This window comes from Macaca thibetana, chromosome 2, assembly GCF_024542745.1.
Source record: "Macaca thibetana thibetana isolate TM-01 chromosome 2, ASM2454274v1, whole genome shotgun sequence".
NCBI classification, from domain to species: domain Eukaryota; kingdom Metazoa; phylum Chordata; class Mammalia; order Primates; family Cercopithecidae; genus Macaca; species Macaca thibetana.
Genome location: NC_065579.1, coordinates 68,140,907 through 68,160,983, shown reverse-complemented (window position 1 = coordinate 68,160,983; position 20,077 = coordinate 68,140,907). Strand labels below are relative to the sequence as shown.

The following is a 20,077-nucleotide window of genomic DNA, read 5'->3' as shown; positions in this document are numbered from 1 at the left end:
CACAGCAAAAGAACAAACAAATTTTAAGAAATAACTTTTCTTTTTCATTTCAATTGGAGAAGAAATGTTAACATTTAACAGTGGCTCTTAAAACATTAAAAAAAAAAAAAACTTTTGTTTTTCCTAGCCATTTATATCTCAAATTCAGAAATCCATTAGCATGTTACAGAGCCTTTAGGAACATGTAAATCTACTATTTAGAGAGTTTATTAAGTAGGATAAGCAAACTATTTTTAAAATTAATGAATTAAAATTATTATAATATGTCTCACAATTTTCTTCGAGTGTTTTTAATATGCTTTTTAACTTGTTGATCATATACTAGACAAAGTTAATATTTGTACCTCTATTAGTTCTCTTCCAAAGTAATTTCTCATTTAGTTGATGTTACATGTCCATCACAATTCTCTATTTTCTCAGGAAATTTAGTCATAGTCTAGATTTACTCATAAAGTATTATACTGCTGCACATTGTACTATTACAATCCAACTGATACATTTTAAAATTTTTTTATTATTTTGTTTTTATTTTAATCCAGAAAAGTCTATAATACAAAATATGATTTGAATAATGATTTTATGGTATTCAGGAGAAAGTTATTTGTTTTAATTTAATTATTTGTGATAATTTTGTCAAGGTTCTTTGATGAAAAACCAACCTGGGATATATTCAAGCAGTTCTTATGGGGTCCAGCATTTATGGTTACCCCAGTACTGGAACCTGTAAGTCCTACCACATATTTTTGTTTACAAAATTTTATTTGGTTTACATACAATTAATGGCTATTTATTTACATTCCAGTATGTTCAAATTGTAAATGCCTACGTCCCCAATGCTCGGTGGTTTGACTACCATACAGTAAGTATTTAAGGAATTCTGGGGAATTGACTAAACAGAAATGGGTAATTGTTTGGTCCCAGCCTTTTCATTAATGGTGTGTGGGATTTACTTTCCACTTAAAAAGAGTGGAAAGTAACATTTCTGGTAAATTATAACTGAACTGGATTAACCCACAGTGAAAGAGAGTTAATTTATTCTGCTGCACTTTGTTGTGTAGTCATTGATTTATTTTAGCAAATAAACATGGTAATTACACATTACACACAAAAAGATAATTGCCTTTTATTGGATATGTAAAATGATCATTAAAGGTAGTGCAGTCCTTCCAAGAATAATGTACATAAGTCAAGGAGAGCTTTTGTGACCTTTCAAAAATCCACACACTTTAGGCATGTGAGCTCCACAAAAACAACACTATAAATGACTTTCAATGCTATCAAAAAGACTTATATTTAACTAGATTCTAAAGATATACTTTAAAAAATAAATTGCACTGTGTATATTTAAGGTATACAACATCATGTTATGAGATACATATATATATATATAGAGAGAGAGAGAGTAAAATGGTTACGACAGTGAAACAAATTAAGATTTTCTGAATAAATGTTAATTTTTAAATTTAAAAGTGTATCATTTGATTTTTTAAAATGTATATCCTCAAGTACCAATGTTGCTGATGATTCCACTTCTTGCTCCATCTGTTCTTCTTTCCATCCCTTTCATTTCCAGGGCGAAGATATTGGTGTCAGAGGACAATTTTATACATTTAATGCTTCTTTTGAGACAATAAACCTACATGTCCGTGGTGGTCACATCCTACCATGTCAAGAGCCAGCTCAAAACACATTTTACAGGTAAGTGAACTGTTTACAAAGCTCAGGTTAAATTATGAGATACACCATGCTAGCATTGTTAAGAAATAGAAAAGGTTTGAAATTTTACCCCATTGCCAAGCTTCTACATTAGCCTGCCTCGGTACTATGATTGCCAGGTCAGAGACAAAGGTGTTTGTGGTTTATGACATAGCAAGAAACAGGAACTTTATCTTAGCATCAGGTTTTCTTTTCCACCAAGTCCCATGGGGATGACATGGAGAGGCCCAGGCAGGCATTGCACATGTAGGAGGTCTGTGTCACAAACAAGAAATCCCAAGTTTAGGAAAACAGTGTCTTTAATAAGACTACAAACAAATCTGTCCATTATTTGTTTTGAAAAAAAGATTATCTTTTTTATATTGGACAGTAAGAAGAAATATTAAGAATTTTTTTTAAACCCTGCAATTCAATGCTATTCACTTTTAAAACATCCCTGAAAAGACAGCTCAGAAGACAGGCTGTCAGTGCCTCTGCATATGACATACAAAAATGCAAGAGACCCATGGAAAACTGTCTTCCAACAGGATATTTCCTCTTAAAGTAAGAAAGCTTCCCAGATTAAAATATAAACTAAACCTTTATGATCTATCTATAATATGCAGAAGTAATGACAAATTAATGTCTTATATTTTGAATGATTGCCTCAACAAGGTTTTACCCTACTTTTCTGCTTCTGACATGTGGAAGATCTAGTATTATGAAGATCATTTTATGAAAACATGAAATATTGATGAACTTTTTTTAAAAGACTTATTTTTTAGAGCAATTTTATAGAGCAAAATTGAGAAGGTCCAGAGATTTCCCATTTACCCTCTGCTGTCTCACATGCATAGCCTGTCTCATTTTCAACACCCCCCGTAAGAGTAGCACATTTGTTACAGTCGTTGAACCTACACTAACACTTATCACCAAAGACTATAATTTACATTAGGGTTCACTGTTGATGTTGTAGATTCTCTGGGTTTAAACAAATGTATGACGACCTGCATCCACCACTGGTGTCATTTAGAATTGTTTTACTCCCCTAAACATCCTTTATTTGCCACCTATTCATCGCTGTTTCAACCCATGGGAACCACTGGTATTTTACTATCTCTATAAAATTGTATTTTCCAGAATGTCATATAGTTGGAATCATACAGTATGTAACCATTCAATTTGACTTTTTTCACTTAGCTATATGCATTTAAGGTTCCTCCATGAGATACCTGGGTTGTATCTCATTTCTTTTTAGCACTGAATAATATTCCATTTGATGAACCTTTTTATAAACTTTAAGTCAGTATAGCTTGGAGGTGTCCCTTTCTTTTCCATTAATTTTCTGTTTCCCTTTCTTTGCCTCTCTTTGTCTGTCTTGTGATATATTTCCTGACTCATTATAGTCCATGAAAATGTAGACATTCACGGGCAGTATCACTACTCCATCAAACTACTAAGTGTCCTGCCATCCAAGAGGAACCAGACCTGTTTTTTTCTCTTTTCTTTCCTTTTCTTTTTTCTTTTTTCTCTTTTCCTTTTTCTTTTCTTTTCTTGTCCTCTCCTCTGCCTTTTCTTTCTTTCTTTTTCTTTCTTTCTTTCTTTCTTTCTCTTTCTTTCTTTCTTTCTTTTTTTCTTTCTTTCTTTTCTTTCTTTCCCTTTCTCTCTCTCCTTCCTTCCTTCCTTCCTTTCTCTTTCTTTCTTTCTTTCTTTCTTTCTTTCCTTTCTTTTTTTTTTTTTTTCTTTCTTTCTTTCCTTCTTTCTTTCCCTTCATTCCTTCTTTCCTTCCTTCCTTCCTCTTTCTTTCCTTCTTCTTTCTTTCCTTCTTTCTCTCTTTCTTTCTCTCTTTCTTTCTTTTTCTTTCTCTTTCTTTCTCTTTCTTCTTTCTTTCTCTTTTTCTTTCTTTCTTTCCTTCTTTCTTTCCCTTCATTCCTTCTTTCCTTCCTTCCTTCCTCTTTCTTTCCTTCTTCTTTCCTTCTTTCTCTCTTTCTTTCTTTCTTTCTTTCTTTCTTTCTTTCTTTCTTTCTTTCTTTCTTTCTCTCTTTCTTTCTCTTTCTTTCTCTTTCTTTCTTTCTTTCTCTTTCTTTCTTTCTCTCTCTTTCTTCTTTCTTTCTCTTTTTCTTTCTTTCTTTTTTCTTTCTCTCTTTTTTTTTTTTTTGACTGACTCTTGCTCTGTTGCTCAGGTTGGAGTGCACTATCTCAGCTCACTACAACCTCCAACTCCCGGGTTCCAGTGATTCTCCTGCCACAGCCTCCTGAGTATTTGGGATTACAGGTGCCTCCCACCACGCCTGGCTAATTTTTTTGTTTTTAGTAGAGACAGAGTTTCATCATGTTGGTGAGGCTGGTCTGGAACTCCAGACCTGTTTCTTAATGACCTTGTCCTATATAAATATGAAGCCTATCCCAGATTTTCTGTCTAGCACCATTTTTATAACTGATTGTCTGGCCAGGCCCTTCTCTTCTTTGCCTGAGTACCTCGACCTGGATTTCTCTTTCTATCATTCAGCAATAGGTCCAATTTACCAGGGACAATGGATCTGCTCTGTGTTCTCAGACTGACGTAGGTGTAAACTTCTTATTCCAATCAATCTTTATTTCCCTTGCAAAATTCCTTGCTTCAACATTCAAGTTCTAGAGGATGCTGTCTCTGTTTTTCTTCTCTTTTTGTGCTGTATCATCTCTTGGTCATCTATATGCTGACAGCCCCAGTTGGCATGAACAGAATATTCTAATCTCCTCGACCTACCCCGGTCCGTTTCTACTAATATTCTATCCTAATATCAGTTAAACAGGAGATACATCATTGTACCTGAAAAGTGAGGGCTTCATGGAGGAGACCATTCATAACTTGTGCCTTGAATAAACCTTATTTTTTTTTATGAGAGAGAAGACAGATCATTGTACAGTATAAAAAGTTGTAAAACTCTTTCTAATCACAAGTTTTAGTATATGTCGGGAAATTGCAGGTTAAGCCATATTTTTGATGTTTCTAAATTATTTTTAAACCCTAGTGACTGTGAACTGAAATTCATATACATATTCATGCTAAGATATGTTAATATATTTCACTGAAAAATATCAAATTACTGTGGAGATTTGAACTCTAGAGATTCTGGAAATTTTAGGAGACTTCCATGGCCATATATTCTTTAGCATTTGTGATTGGAAAAGGCAGACAGCTAAAACATTTGATCTGATAAATTATTTCAAACAATATGAGGCTGCTAAATCAAGTTGCTTCTCAAAGATTGCTGGAGATTTAACATGGAAGCAAGTATTTAGTTCACAAATAGCCCTATGTAGAAACATGCTTGAAAGGTATTGTCTATTACAAGGACGTAACTTAGAACTTGGAGACTACTTTATACATTCTTATTAATTTTAACCAGTGATAACTCAGTTATTTATGTACAGAAATCTGAGGAAGGCTTAAATCATAAAAGATTTAAAAATGCTATTAAAATTGTTTCATGTTTAATGCTTAATGACAGGATTACCCAAGAGAGGCATGAGGAAATATATTAATAAACTTAACGTGGTTTTAATTACTTTCAATGAGGCCACTTTTGATTTGTTACATTATGTTAACTCTTGAGATCAAAAGGCATGCATGATATTTCCTATTAAATGCGAATAATTTTTTTTTTTTTATGGAGTCACGCCCTGTCACCAGGCTGGAGTGCAGTAGTGCAATCTTGGCTTACTGGAACCTCCACCTCCTGGGTTCAAGCAGTTTCCCTGCCTCAGCCTTCCAAGTAACTGGGGCTACAGGCACCCGCCACCACGCCTGGCTAATTTTTTGTACTTCAGTAGAGATGGGGTTTCACCATGTTGGGTAGGATGGTCTCGAACTCCTGACCTCATGATCTGCCTGCCTCGGTCTCCCAAAGTGCTGGGATCACAGATGTGAACCACTGCACCCAGCTAAATATGAAAAAATTTATTGTTTTATATAATTTCTGTTAACTAATTTAGAAAAATGGGAATGCTTTAATTTTCTTGGTCTAAGTCATTTGCACACTCCTTAATGCTTGTGTTCCTGTAGATCCTTATGTGCATATGATATCATACCTAGACATATGCTATCCTACAAACATGGGTAAAATTATATATTTCTTTCTTATAGTCGACAAAAATACATGAAGCTCATTGTTGCTGCAGATGATAATCACACGGCACAGGGTTCTCTGTTTTGGGATGATGGAGAGAGTATAGGTGAGTGCTCTATTTAGTAGATAAATTTAATTGATGACATATTTTATCACATTACTTTTATGTTTTCTATTATTTTTCTTTGGAAGCTGAGTACAAAGCTATTAATATTATTCAAGGCTAAAAGATTTTACTAAATTCACTGAATCAAGTTAAATAGATAAACAATGTCACAAACATTTAAAGACTTTTCTTATCCTAAATTAGTCAATCCCTATGGTAAGTGCCTAGGTAAGAAATTTGTGTGGTCAGGAATTACGTATCTATTATCTTTGTACTTCCAGAAGCTAGCACAGTGCTATTCACATAACAGACACTTGGCATATATATAAAGTTAACTTAGCTGAATAACCACATTATTATATGTGCAAAATATTGATGCTGTAGGGACAAAAAGGAGTGATACTTTTCCTCATTTACCCTAAAGGTCAGAGCCAACACCTCTATAATAACAAAACACAAGTTAACAAGAGAAAAGCATAACAAGCATATGTAATCATAGTTTTATGTGAAACAGGAACCTTCAGAATAAAGGCACAAAGACACAGAGAACGCTCTCAGACTAGCTTTGGGGGAAAAGGGTTCTAGTTTCTATGACTCGCCTTTGGGAAAAGGAATTCTAGTTTCTATGACTAGAGAATAAGGGGCAAGAGACAGGAAGGCAGGAGAAGGTCAGGGAGAAACTTTGCTTCCAGTGTTGCTTCTGGGACCTTTATTTTAAGAAATCACTTTCTGAGACCCCAAAATGCACAAGCGGTGCCTCTACAACAAGGAGGTAGTCCAGAAACCAATTTCAAGTAAATTTGATTTCCGTGTTTTTATGTCTACTGTTTTTGCTTGTTCGTTTTTGTTATTAGTATTTGGCATTTTTTTACATGAGGAGATATATTTTACGTTAGATCTAGGCTTATTCCATTCATAACTGTTCCTCCAGACCATACTAAACTTCTAAACTCCTAGCCATGTGAAATCCGTTAGCTGTTGTTATCAGAAACACCTGGGACAGCTTGCTAAGAATGCAGATTATAGGACTCATTCAAGTTTCATTAATTTTAGGAGAAACTCAGAAATCTCCCATAGGAGATTTTTATGCTGTATGTAAACACTGATAGAGGATAGGTTTACTGACTGCCATTTAATAGTGTTAGTACTACTAGATGAGCGTTCTGAACATTTTCTTGACACAAACTTTAATCACAAAAACTGACATCTGTGTGAAGTTGATAGTTCTCTACAATTTAATATTACAATTTGAATAACTTATCCAAAGATAATAGTTTTCTCATTAATAGCAAAGACATGCATTTTTTTATCTTTTAAGATGAATCATAGTTAATATTCTGCAACCATAAGAAGTAATCCATTAGTAAATAAGTATAATAAAGTTGATAGAAGAATTGTATGCTAGAGAGCAAGATCCTTGGGAAAAATAAATCCCTCTTTATAACATTTTGTGACTTAGAAAGTGAAGATACCAACATGAGTTAGTCCTTTGCTTTTAGAGCTCTGACCTTCATTACTGCAACAACTGAGGGTCTGTGAAGTTTTCAGCCTTTCCCTTTGCATCCAACAGGAAATTTGCCTTCAATTTCCCAAGGGTGTAAAGTTTAGGTCTGCAACTTGGGATCTTTGAATCTCATAATTAACAAATTAAGTCAATTCATTTTATCCCTTAGGTAGACAAAACTTCTCTTAGAATTTTCTCCAGCTCTTCCTATCAAACTAAGGCATAGATGAAAACATTTGGTGTGGACTTTACCCTATTCAAGTTTCATGGCAGACTTTTTGTAATCACTGGAAAGTCCCTGAGCATAATTCAAATATTTCTCTATGATCTCCTCATGCAAGTATAAAAAATAGCTTTTTGCCAATTGGGTCTACTTATTTTGTTATGTTTCACAATATCAGTATACTTGGTATAATTAAGTATAGATATTTTTAAATAATCCCTTGAAATTTCTTGAGTTAACAGCAATAATCATATATACCAAATGCTTATTCTCTGGATTTGTTAGATCAGAATCTCCAAAGAGGTTTTCTCTCGCAGCAAACGCAACAATCTAATTGATGGGCATCCTATCTGAAATGACTTCTTTCTTTTAAACAAATATGTTCAAATTTTGTGATATATTATAATGTGGTAACAAATTATCGTGAAATAATTAAAGGTAAATCAAAATGAACTTCTGAAACTTAACATTAAGTAAATTTTGACCATTCTTGATTAATAAAGTTAGAGCTTAGTAAAATGTTAATTTTTCTACTTATCTTAATGAAATAGCTATGTGTGTGTCCCTGACTAAGATCATATGTGAGATACTTCTTCCTCTTATTAAAAATAACAAAGCTACCCATATCTTCCTAATAACTGTCACCTTTGCTTTTTTAACTCAGAATTCTATACTTAAAAGTTTGTTCATGAAAACTTAAGCTGTAATTTTATATTGAAAATAAGAACTAAAATGGTTAAGGAATATTGACACTTATATGTCTTGTAATACATATTAAATTAGCCATACATACATTAGCATATATAAAAAAGTTTTAGGCAGAATATCCATTTTAGTATAGGTAAAATCAATAGCAAATTAATTTTAGTGGGTTAATGAATACAGCCCTGATATGTATAAGGAGAGAAGAGAATTAAAATATATTGCTCTTTCAATGTTACTCCAATATTGTTTTATTTATTTCACTCTACTTTGCTCTTTCTATCTTATGTATGCTTATTTGTGTTTTTACATAGGAATACAATCTTAGAAGCCAAGGAAAACTGGGCTTGATTCCAGACCTTGACAGTAATTAGCTTTTATGGGTTTTTTTTTTTTTTTTTTTAACCTTTGGCAATTTATTTAACTGCTTTGAAAGCCACTTTATTCTTCTATACAGCGGGAATAATAATAATAACATACCTTTCAGAGTAAATGTGATAAAGTATTTAGAATTTGATAAATAGCATTTAACAAGTTTTAGCTCTAGGATTATCATTAAAATGGGTTTTAAATACAGCAAGATTATACTTCAAACTGGTGATGGTGGCTCATGACTATAATCTCAGTTCTTTGGGAGGCTAAGGCAGAAGGATCATTTGAGTCTAGGAGTTCAAAACAAACCTGGGCAACATAGGGAGAACCTGTCTCTACAAAGATAAAAAAAAATTAAAAAACCAGGCATGGTAGTGAATGCCTGTAGTACCAGATGCTTAGGAGGCTGAGGTGGGATTATTGCTTGAGCCCAGGAGGTCCAGGCTGTAGTGAGCCATGATTGTGTCACTGCACTTCAGCTGGGACGATAAAGCCAGACTTTGTCTCAAAAAATAAAAACTAAAAAATAATGATTATACCATAAAGAGGTTGCTATAAACCTATATTTTGTCAGTTTAATTTTAGTTGACCTGTAACAATCTCTTAACAATTGAATTTGTTTTTTCAAATGACACTAGAATGTGTTGCTACCATGTCTTTTTTTCCTTTATATTATTTTGTCAGTCACTAAGGTGGCAAGTAAGTGTCCATTGATATCATCACTGAATTCTGTTTATTTTTGGACTACTTGTGCACTTCTTGCCACCTTCCCAGTGTTGTATGTGAAAGTGATTTTCAACTTGTTACTGCTTTATCATTACCCCTACACACACATATACCACCTAGCTTGTCTTCTTAGGACCTTACCTGGTGACTCATCCTTCATTTCCAGGGCTTCTTGAATTGTATCTGAATTACTTAAATAGGCTTAGAGAAAAAATAGATACAACTTGATACTATTTGCTACTGTTTATACTGGGAAAGAGAAGCAAAGTATACATACTTTGGTATTTACTATGGTTCTTCTTTGGAAATAACAATATATCACTTTTTTTTTTCTCTCTCTCTCTCTACAGACACCTATGAAAGAGACCTATATTTATCTGTACAATTTAATTTAAACCAGGTATGTAAGATTATTTATATGCAATTCTGTTAAAGAATATTTGAAGTTCACAGCTGGGTGGGGTGGCTCATGCCTGTAATCCTAGTTCATAGGGAGGCTGACATGGGAGGATTGCCTGAGGTCAGGGATTCAAGATCTGTCTGGGCAACATAGTGGGACCCCATCTCTATAAAAACATTAGCCAGGTATGGTGGCATGCAACTGTAGTCCCAGCTACATAGGAGGCTGAGGTTAGAGGGTCACTGGAATTTAGGAGTTCGAGATTGCAGTGAGTCATGACTGCACCATTGCACTTCAGCCTGGCAGTAAAGAATTCACCTCCCCTTCTCTTGCATATTTGATGACTGAATCCAAACTTTCTGAGCCTAGGTGGCAGAGGGAGACCCTGTCTCAATAAATGGATACATAGGAAAAAAGGAAGTATATTTGAAGTTTTTTCATGTTTATTATATAAAATACCTTATATCACATACACAGATAAACAATTTATTACACTATGAAATATACTTTTGTGTATTTCTTTTTAGATTGAATTGCTTTTACAAATGAAGTGTTTATGTTATTCCTTTTTCTTTATCTTACAGACCACCTTAACAAGCACTATATTGAAAAGAGGTTACATAAATAAAAGTGAAACGAGGCTTGGGTCCATTCATGTATGGGGGAAAAGAACCACTCCTGTCAATGTGGTTACTCTAAAGTATAATGGAAATCAAAATTCACTTCCTTTTAATGAAGACAATACCAAGCTGGTAAGTAACAAAAAAAGATATTTTTCAAAAACGTACGTATTTAAAGCATCTACGTGGACTTCTTATATCTCTCATCCATAAGAAACATAATTATGAGTGTATTACGACATTCTTCATATATTCCTTTTCATTGGGCCTCCATGTTTATTTCCTTATTATTATCCTTAATAAACTGTCATACAAATCAATCTAATGACATGTATTTTATTGTTATTATGATACAATCAAAGCAAAATTAAATTAAAACTTAAAATAACTGTTATCCCTATATGATAAAGTGCCTCAGAAAATACATTTTAAAAATAAGATATCTGCATTTAAGCATTGAATATGTCTTGAAAATGTATTTGAAAATTCTTGCAAACTTAATGAAACTGTCAGCACCCATTAATACAGGAATGTGATACATATGATACAGATACTACACAAGGAGTCAGGATTCTTGTGTTAAAGCATCATTGCTGCCAGTATTTAGCTCTTTACCTTGAACAAAAAACTTTAGGCCTTTTGTTGTATCTAATTGAATTAAAAAAAAAAATCAAGTAAATGATCAATCTCTTAAGCTCCTTCCAGTTCTAAATTCTGTGAATCTATGGCTTGCAAAGGTGAATTTCAAACACATATTCTAGAAAACAGCTAACTGTTTTAAGTGTTCATTTTAAGTTTAGGCCTACTTATGTACTTATGCACTACTAAAATTGTGTAAATGTGTGTGTACCCACCCTTTCTGTTTAAACTTGGGTAAAAACAAAGAGCCATTAATCAGTCACTTTAAATGAACTTAACTTCTAAAATAGTCAGTTGTTTGACTAACTTGAACCTAAAAAAGAAAAAAAAAAAAGTCCTTCTTGGACGCAGTCTTAGATCCTTGTAGGTGTCAGAGAATGCCAGAGTTAAACAGCACCTGAAAGTCTGTTCCATCTTTTTGAAACTTAACACGCATCCTACTGCTATTGCTGTTTTGTTGACAAGTGGGGTTTTCCTTTAATATGGAACTATGTTTTTCTTACTGCTTTTGCAGTACAACTCGCTGTTTTTCTTAAAACTATATCAAGGATGGGAAGTATAAAATATAATTTCCTAACTTTGATATATTTAATGTGTCCTTCCCCAGTAAAATAAAAGTTAATATCTTAGTGCCTTACACTCATATTTTTATTTTTAAAATTTGATTTGTTTATAAAATTCCAGAATACCTGATTTAGTCCAGTAGTCTTATGTGACTGACAAAGAAATTAGGTCCCCAAAGAAGTAAAATTAATTCCCCAAAATAACTACTCAATAGTTATCAATCACAATTAGAAATCACTTTTTTGGACGGTCCAATGTTCAATCAGATAAATAAAAGATGGTTTGGCTTAAATAATGTCTTGCTTTTTATTTACTAATTACAATGATGAAAATTAAGCTCACAACTTTTATGGTAAAAATAAAGTAAATAAACAATGCCAAATAAGATAATTTAATATTTTGGGGTGTTATTTCAAGGTCGTTTTGATCAAATATGTAGCGTAAAAACAAACCATTAAAAATCACTTTTTCTACTCTCTTTAAAAACATTCACAAAGAATTTTAAGCATTGAGAACAAATATTTGAGTTTCATTACCTCAGTGATGACGAAATATACATTTACTTTAACCAACAACTCTGAGCAGTTCCTTCTAAATGTATTTAAATAAACTCAATATTTATGAGCAATTACTGTTTTCCAAGCCTTCATAGATATGTAGGAAAGGAAGAGAGGATGATCAATTTCTTTCTCTACCCTGCTTGCCCTTTAATTTATGACAGAGATTATTTAATTGCTCTAGCAATATAATTTTTAAAACATTTTTGTAGCAACAATTATGTCCAACTGATTTTTGTAAAAAGTATTAAAAGCTATGTGGTGTATTTTTGCTTTCTACATTTAAGTTAAAAAAATAGTTTAGATCTGTTTTAAACCTGTCTAACGAATACTCAATTCTTTAACTATTACTTTTTAAATTCATTTATCAAGTGTGGTAAATTAATCCAGATATGCTGTGTTTTAAGGAAGATTAAATTTTATAAAGTCCTTATGAAAAGGCCTGGTATGTGGTAGGCAGTAAAGGATTCACCTCCCCTCCTCTTGCGTATTTGATGACTGAATCCAAACTTGCTGAGCTAAAGCACAGAAAATCTTGTCAGTTCATTGGACAAAAAGCAGCAATGGTAAAGTCTTCTGAAATCATCATATCATAAAACTATGACAGAAGATCATTTTACTACAGCAACTTAATAATCTCCGTGATAGAGATAATAATCTCTCTACAGTCTACTTCAGATTATCTCCAGTGAAATAAAGTAACACATGCAAAATTGAATCATTGGCAATAAATTAAGCATCATAAAATATTTTTTGATTGAGGTAAAATAACACTTTTAAATCTAAACTTTGACTGAAAATGTCTGGATAATACTTGAAAAAGGGATGCATTGAGATTCATGTAGCGCAGTTATAAATAACTCCATATTTAGAAATTATGTGAAAAGAGTAAAGTCATAGAAATCAATAAAATTGACCAAGAGTTATGGGTTTTTCAGTATCTTTTGACAGCAACTCCACCTTTCTGAGATTTATTTTAACCTTAGATAAAATGGGTAGATTGGGTGAAATTGTTGCTGAAATGGTTGCAAACTTTCCTAGAGTAAAACTTTCTCAAGATATAAAAGAAAATAAAGGTATATACTATTTATTAGAAAACTTGTTTTTGAAATATCATTCATTAAAATAAGAAAAATGTGGTTCTGATTAAACAAGTAATTATCATTTTACTTTTTTAGATATTAAATATTGATCTGACCCAGAACAATGTTACTCTAGAAGAACCAATAGAAATCAACTGGTCATGAAGATCACCAGCAATTTTAGTTGTCAATGGGATAAAACACCAGGATTTAAGTTTCACAGCGCTTACAACTTTCCCTCTTCACTTGGTTCTTGTACTGTACAAAATATGGCTTTCATAATATCGAAAAGCTATTTCATTAATGATAATGCTAATTTTATTATAGTAATGTGACTTGGATTCAATGTTAAGGCATATTTAACAAAATTCTAATAGCCCTATTTATCCTCTTTAAGCATCAGCTACAATTGTAAACTAGTTACTAAACATGTATGTAAATAGCTAAGATATAATTTAAACATGATTTTTAAATTAAATAAATTTTTATGTAATTATAAATTATATACTATATTTTTCTCAACGTTTAGCAGATTTAAGATATGTAACAACAATTACACAAGATTTAATTATTTCTTAGTATGTATATTTCATTAGAAAAAGAGAATAAACATATGTAAGTGTATAAAATGTGTATTTTGTCTTTATTTTCCTAATGGAAATTGTCTTAGCTTGCACTACTATAACAATTTATTGTAGACTGGGTGGCTTAAACAACAAACGTTTATTTCTTACAGTTCTGGAAGCTGGGATGCCTGAGATCAAGGCATTAGCAGATCCATTGCTGATGGTGGCAGTCTTTATGGCTTACAGACAATTATCTTTTTGTAACCTCATATGGCAAACAGAGAGGAAGCAAACTCTCTCGCGTCTCTTTTTATAAGAGCACTAACCCCACCATAAGAACTCCACTTTCATGATGTAAATGACTCCCAAAGGTCCCATTTCCAAATACCATCACACTGGATATTAGGCTTTCAATGTATGGATTTTGGAGTACACAAACGTCAGTCTAGAGATTCAAATTTCCTTAGCTTAGTTTGCTTTATATAGAAGAGAAAGAAATAAAGGGCATTCAAATTGGAAAGGAGGAAGTCTAATTGTCTCCGTTTGCTGATGACAAGATCATATGTGTGTGTACATATATATATATACACACACACACACATAAATACTGCACCAAAAACTATTAAAATTAATAAATGAATTCAGGTAAGGTGCAGGATACAAATCAACCTACAAAATTTAGTAGAATATCTATATGCCAATAGTGAACTATCTGAAAAAAGAAAACTATCCCATTTACAATAGTCACACACACACATAAAAATCACATCACCACCACCAACAAAAAAATATCTCGGAATAAGTTTACTCAAGCAGGGAAAAAATATGTATAAGGAACACCAGAAACATTGATGAAAAAATTGAGGAAGCACAAATAAGTGGAAAGATAACCCATGCTTATAAATTGAATGTGAAAATACGTTAAAATATTTGTACTACCCAAAGTGATCTACAGATTTGATGCAATCCCTATCAAAATACCAATAACTGTCATCACAGAAATAGATAAAGCATTCCTAAAAGTTGTAGTGAACCACAAAAGACCCAGAATAACCAAAGCAATCTTGAGCAAAAAGAATAAAGCTGGAAGCATTATACTACCTGACTTCAAAATAAACTACAATGCTGTAGTAACCAAAACAGCATGGTACTGACTAAAAAAAAAAAAAAAAAAAAAAAAATACACATAGACCAATGGACCAGAATAAAGTCCAGAAATAAATTTGTGCATTTAGAGTCAACTGATTTTTGGCAAAGGTGCCAAGAACACACATTGAGGAAAAGAGACTTTCTTCAGTAAACAGTGATGGGAACACTGGATAGCCACAGGCAGGAGAAAAAAAAAAAAAAAAAACAGATCCATATTTCTCAGCACATATAAAAATGAACTCAAAGACTTAAAGAGTTGAACTATGAAAATACTTGAAGGAAACATAGGAAAAACACTTCATGACATTGGTCTGAGTGAGAAATTTTGGATAGAACCTTCAAAGCACAGCCAACAGGAGCAAAAAGAGGCAAACATAATTATATCAAATTAAAAGTTATCTTTATAGCACAGAAAGCAATAGTAAAGTGAAAAGATATTCCCCAGAATGAGGGAAAATATTTGCAAACTGTGCATCCAACAAGAGGTGCATGTCCAAAATATACAAAGAATTCGAACAACTCAATACCAAAAACAACAAATAATCCAATTTACAAATGAGCAAAAGGCCTAAATACATATTTCTTAGAAGAATACATACAAATGGCCAGCAGATATATCACAAAACGTCCAACATCACTAATCATCAGGAAAATGCAAATGAAAACCACAAAGAGTATTATGTCACCTGAGTTAGAATGTCTCTTATAAAAAAGACAAAAAAAAAAAAAAAGATCCTGGCAAGGAAACAGAATAAAGGGATATTTTACGTTGTTGGTGGGAATATAAATTAGTATAGCAATTATGGAAAACAGTATGGAAGGTCCTTAACAAATAGAACTATAAAATGATTTGGAAAATTTCACTACTGGGTATCCAAAAGCATTGAAATCAGTGTGTTGAAAAATATCTGTACCCCTTTGTTTATGGCATCACTATTCACAATAATCAAGAGAATGAATCAACCAATATGATCATAGTGGAGGAGTGGCTAAGAAAAGGTGGTATATATATGCAATGGAATATGATTCAGCTATGAAAAAGAATGAAACCCTGTCATTTGTGAAAACATGAATGAACCTGGAGGCCATAATGTTAAATAAAATAAATCAGACAGGGAAAGACAAGTACTTGATAATCTCACTTATTAAGAGAATACCAAAAAAAAAAAAAAAAAAGCTTATCTCATAAAAATGAAGAGTACAATAGTGGTTATCAGAGGCTAGGAATGGGAGAAATGAAGGGGGGTATGAAGGGAGATAGGTCAACAGGTACAAGGTTACATTAGATAGGAAGAATAATTTCTAGTGTGCTATCAGGTAGTAGAGTGAATATAGCCAGTGATAATCAACTGCATGTTTCAAGGTTGCTAGAAAAGAAGATCTTGAAAGTTACAGCCACGGCCGGGCGCGGTGGCTCAAGCCTGTAATTCCAGCACTTTGGGAGGCCGAGACGGGCGGATCACAAGGTCAGGAGATCGAGACCATCCTGGCTAACACAGTGAAACCCCGTCTCTACTAAAAAATACAAAAAAATAGCCGGGCGAGGTGGCGGGCGCCTGTAGTCCCAGCTACTCCGGAGGCTGAGGCAGGAGAATGGTGCGAACCCGGGAGGCGGAGCTTGCAGTGAGCTGAGATCCGGCCACTGCACTCCAGCCTGAGCGACAGCGCCAGACTCCGTCTCAAAAAAAAAAAAAAAAAAAAGAAAAAAAAAAAAAGAAAGAAAGTTACAGCCACAAAGAAATAAAAGTTTGAGGTGATGAATATACTAACTACCCTGACTGGATCACTATACAATGTATATATGTATTGAAATATCTCTCTGTACCCCATAAACATGTACAATTATTATGTGTGAATTATAAACACAATTTTAAATATAAATTGACCGTAAGTTAATGGATTTATTTAAAAACTCTCAATTCTATTCGATAGATCAGTATGTCCACCTTTATCCCAGTACCACATTATTTTGATTACTCTGGCATCATGGTTAAGTTTTGAAATCAGAAAGTACAAGTCCACTAATAATTTTCTTTTCCAAAATAGTTTTGCCTATTCTGTGTCTCTTGATTTTTTTTAAGAATTTGAGAATCAACTTGTAAAATTCTATAAAAATAGTAGGTGGGATTTGATAGAGTATGTTTTGATTTTTAGCTCAGTAGGGGGAGTACTGCCATCTTAATAATATTAGGCATTTCCTTCTAATCATAATTTTAACAGACTTCCACAAGCGTAATTTTATATTTTGCCTTTATTCTCATTTAGCTCAAAGTATTTTTTTTTAACTTTTATTTTATGTTCGGTGGTACATGCGCAGGTTTGTTATTTAGGTAACCTCATGTCATGGGGGTTTGTTGCATAGATTATTTCATTATCCAGATATTAGACTTAGTACTCAGTAGTTATTTTTTCTCATTCTCTCATCTCCTCCCTCCTTACACCTTCCACCCTCAAGATGGCCTCAGAGTCTGTCATTCCCTTCTTGGTATTCATGAGTTCTCATCATTTAGCTCCCACTTAGAAGTGAGAACATGCAGTGTTTGGTTTTCTGTTCCCGCATTAGTTTGCTAAGTATAATAGCCTCTAGCTCCATCCATGTTCCTGAGAAAGACATAATCTCATTCATGAAAAATTGAATCAAACTGAATTACAGACATAAATCTAAGACCTGAAATAATAAAACTATGAAAAGAAAATATTGGGGAAATTCCCTAGGACTTTGGACATAGATTTCTTGAGCAATATCCCACAAGCACAGGCAATCAAAGCAAAAAATAGACAAATGAGATTACATCAAGTTAGAAAAATTCTGCACAGCAAACAGTCAATAAAGAGATAATTCATTGAATGGGACAAAATATTTGCAAACTATCCATTTGACAAGGGATTAATAGCAAGGTTATATAAGAATCTCAAACAATAGGAAAAAAATCTAATAATCTGATGAAAATGAGCAAAAGACCTGAATAGACATTTCTCAGAAAGCATACAAATGGCAAACAGGCATATGAAAATGTACTCAAAATCACTGATCATCAAAGCAATGCAAATTCAAACTATAATGAGATATCATCTCATCCCAGTAAGAAGACAACAACAAATGTAGATGAGGATGTGAAAAATGGGCACCCTCTTATATTATTCATGTAAATGTAAATTAGTATAGTCAGTATGGAGAACAGTATGGAGTTTCTTCAAAAAACTAAAAATAGAATTATCGTACAATTCAACAATCCTACTGCTAGGTATGTACCCAAAAGAAAGCAAATCAAAGATATATCTGCATTCCCATGTTTATTGCAGCACTATTCACAATAGCCAAGATTTGGAAGCAAGCCAAATGTCCATCAAAAGATGAATAAATACAGAACATGTGGTACATATACATAATGGAGTATTACTTAGCCATAAAAAAGAATGAGATTTTGTCATTTCAAAACAGCATAGATAGAATTGAATAACATTATATTAAGTGAAATATACCAGGCACAGAAGGACAAACTTCACATATTTTAACTTATTTGGGGAGCTGAAAATTAAAACAATTGAATTTACGGAAGTCAAGAGAGGAACAATGGTTACCAAGGCTGGGAAGGGTGGTAGGTGGGTGGTGGAGGGGAAGTGGGGATAGTTAATGAGTACAAATAAATATTTAGAAAAAATAGATAATATCTGCTATTTGATAGCACAACAGGATGACCAAGTCAATAATAATTTATTATACATTTCAAAATAACTAATAGAGTATAATTTGATTGTTTATAACACAAAGGATAAATGCTTCAGGTGATGAATACACCATTTACCCTGTGGTGGTTATTTCACATTGTGTACCTGTATCAAAATATCTCAAGAACAGCATATATATCCATATATTGCATACCCATTAAAATTACAAAGTAAATAATTTTTTTTAAAATGTGTTTAGAACCCAGTCTCTACTAAAAATACAAAAATTAGCCGGGAATGGTGTCAGGTGCCTGTAATCACAGCTACTCAGGAGGCTGAGGCTGGAGAATCACTTGAACCCAGGAGGTGGAGGTTGCAGTGAGCCAAGATCGCGCCATCGCACTCCAACCTGGCTGACAATAGCAAAACTCTATCTCACAAAAAAAAAAAAAAAAAAAAAAAAAATTTGTTTAGGGGAAGGAAATAATGGTACAGCCACCTTGGATAGGAGTTTGCGAATCTTAAAATTTAAGTGTTCACTTGCTATCTTGGCTAGCTATTTCATTTCCATGTATTTATCTAACTTAAACAAAAGTCTGTGCTCACAGGAAAAAAAAATTTGTAAAATCTTATAGCAGCTTTATTCCTAATTGCCAAAACCTAAAAACCACCCAAATGTCTCTCAACTAGGTGATGCATAAATAAGCCATTATGTGCCACATTTTCTTTATCCAGTCTAACATTGATGGACATTTGGATTCGTTCCAAGTCTTTGCCATTGTGAATAGTATCGCAATAAATATGTCTGTGCATGTGTCTTTATAGTAGAATGATTTATAATCCTTTGGGATTATAAACCCCATTGCTGGGTCAAATGGTATTTCTGGTTCTAGATCCTTGAGGAATCGCCCCACTGTCTTCCGCAACGGGTTGAACTAACGTACACTCCCACCAATAGTGTACAAGCGTTTCTATTTCTCCACATCCTCTCCAGCATCTGTTGTTTCCTGACATTATAATGATTATCATTCTAACTGGCATGAGATGGTATCTCATTGTTGTTTCAATTTACATTTCTCTAATGATCAGTGATGATGAGCTTTTTTTTCATATGTTTGTTGGCTCCATAAATGTCTTCTTTTGAAAAGTGACTGCTCATATCATTCGCCCAGTTTTTGATGGGGTTGTTTTGTTTGTTTGTTTTCTTGTGAATTTGTTTAAGCTCCTTGTAGATTCTGGATATTAGCCCTTTGTCAGATGGATAGAATGCAAAATTTTTCTCCCATTCCGTAAGTTGCCTGTTCACTCTGATGATAGATTATTTTGCCGTGCAGAAGCTCTTTAGTTTAATTATATCCCATTTGTCAATGAAAAAGAATGAGCTCATGTGT

At 33.2% G+C, this 20,077-nt stretch overlaps 1 protein-coding gene across 1 annotated transcript in view; it reads left to right on the top strand.

The window, feature by feature from the left end:
• SI (sucrase-isomaltase) overlaps positions 1 to 13,926 on the top strand; it is a 102,095-nt gene extending 88,169 nt beyond the window's left edge. The window contains exons 42-48 of the mRNA XM_050778250.1: positions 639 to 723; positions 803 to 859; positions 1,574 to 1,698; positions 5,825 to 5,913; positions 9,791 to 9,840; positions 10,425 to 10,592; positions 13,399 to 13,926. Coding sequence (XP_050634207.1) covers positions 639 to 723; positions 803 to 859; positions 1,574 to 1,698; positions 5,825 to 5,913; positions 9,791 to 9,840; positions 10,425 to 10,592; positions 13,399 to 13,467 — 643 coding nt within the window. The 3' untranslated portion in view covers positions 13,468 to 13,926. The remainder of the gene's footprint in view (positions 1 to 638; positions 724 to 802; positions 860 to 1,573; positions 1,699 to 5,824; positions 5,914 to 9,790; positions 9,841 to 10,424; positions 10,593 to 13,398) is intronic.
• The last annotated feature ends 6,151 nt before the right edge of the window (positions 13,927 to 20,077 follow it).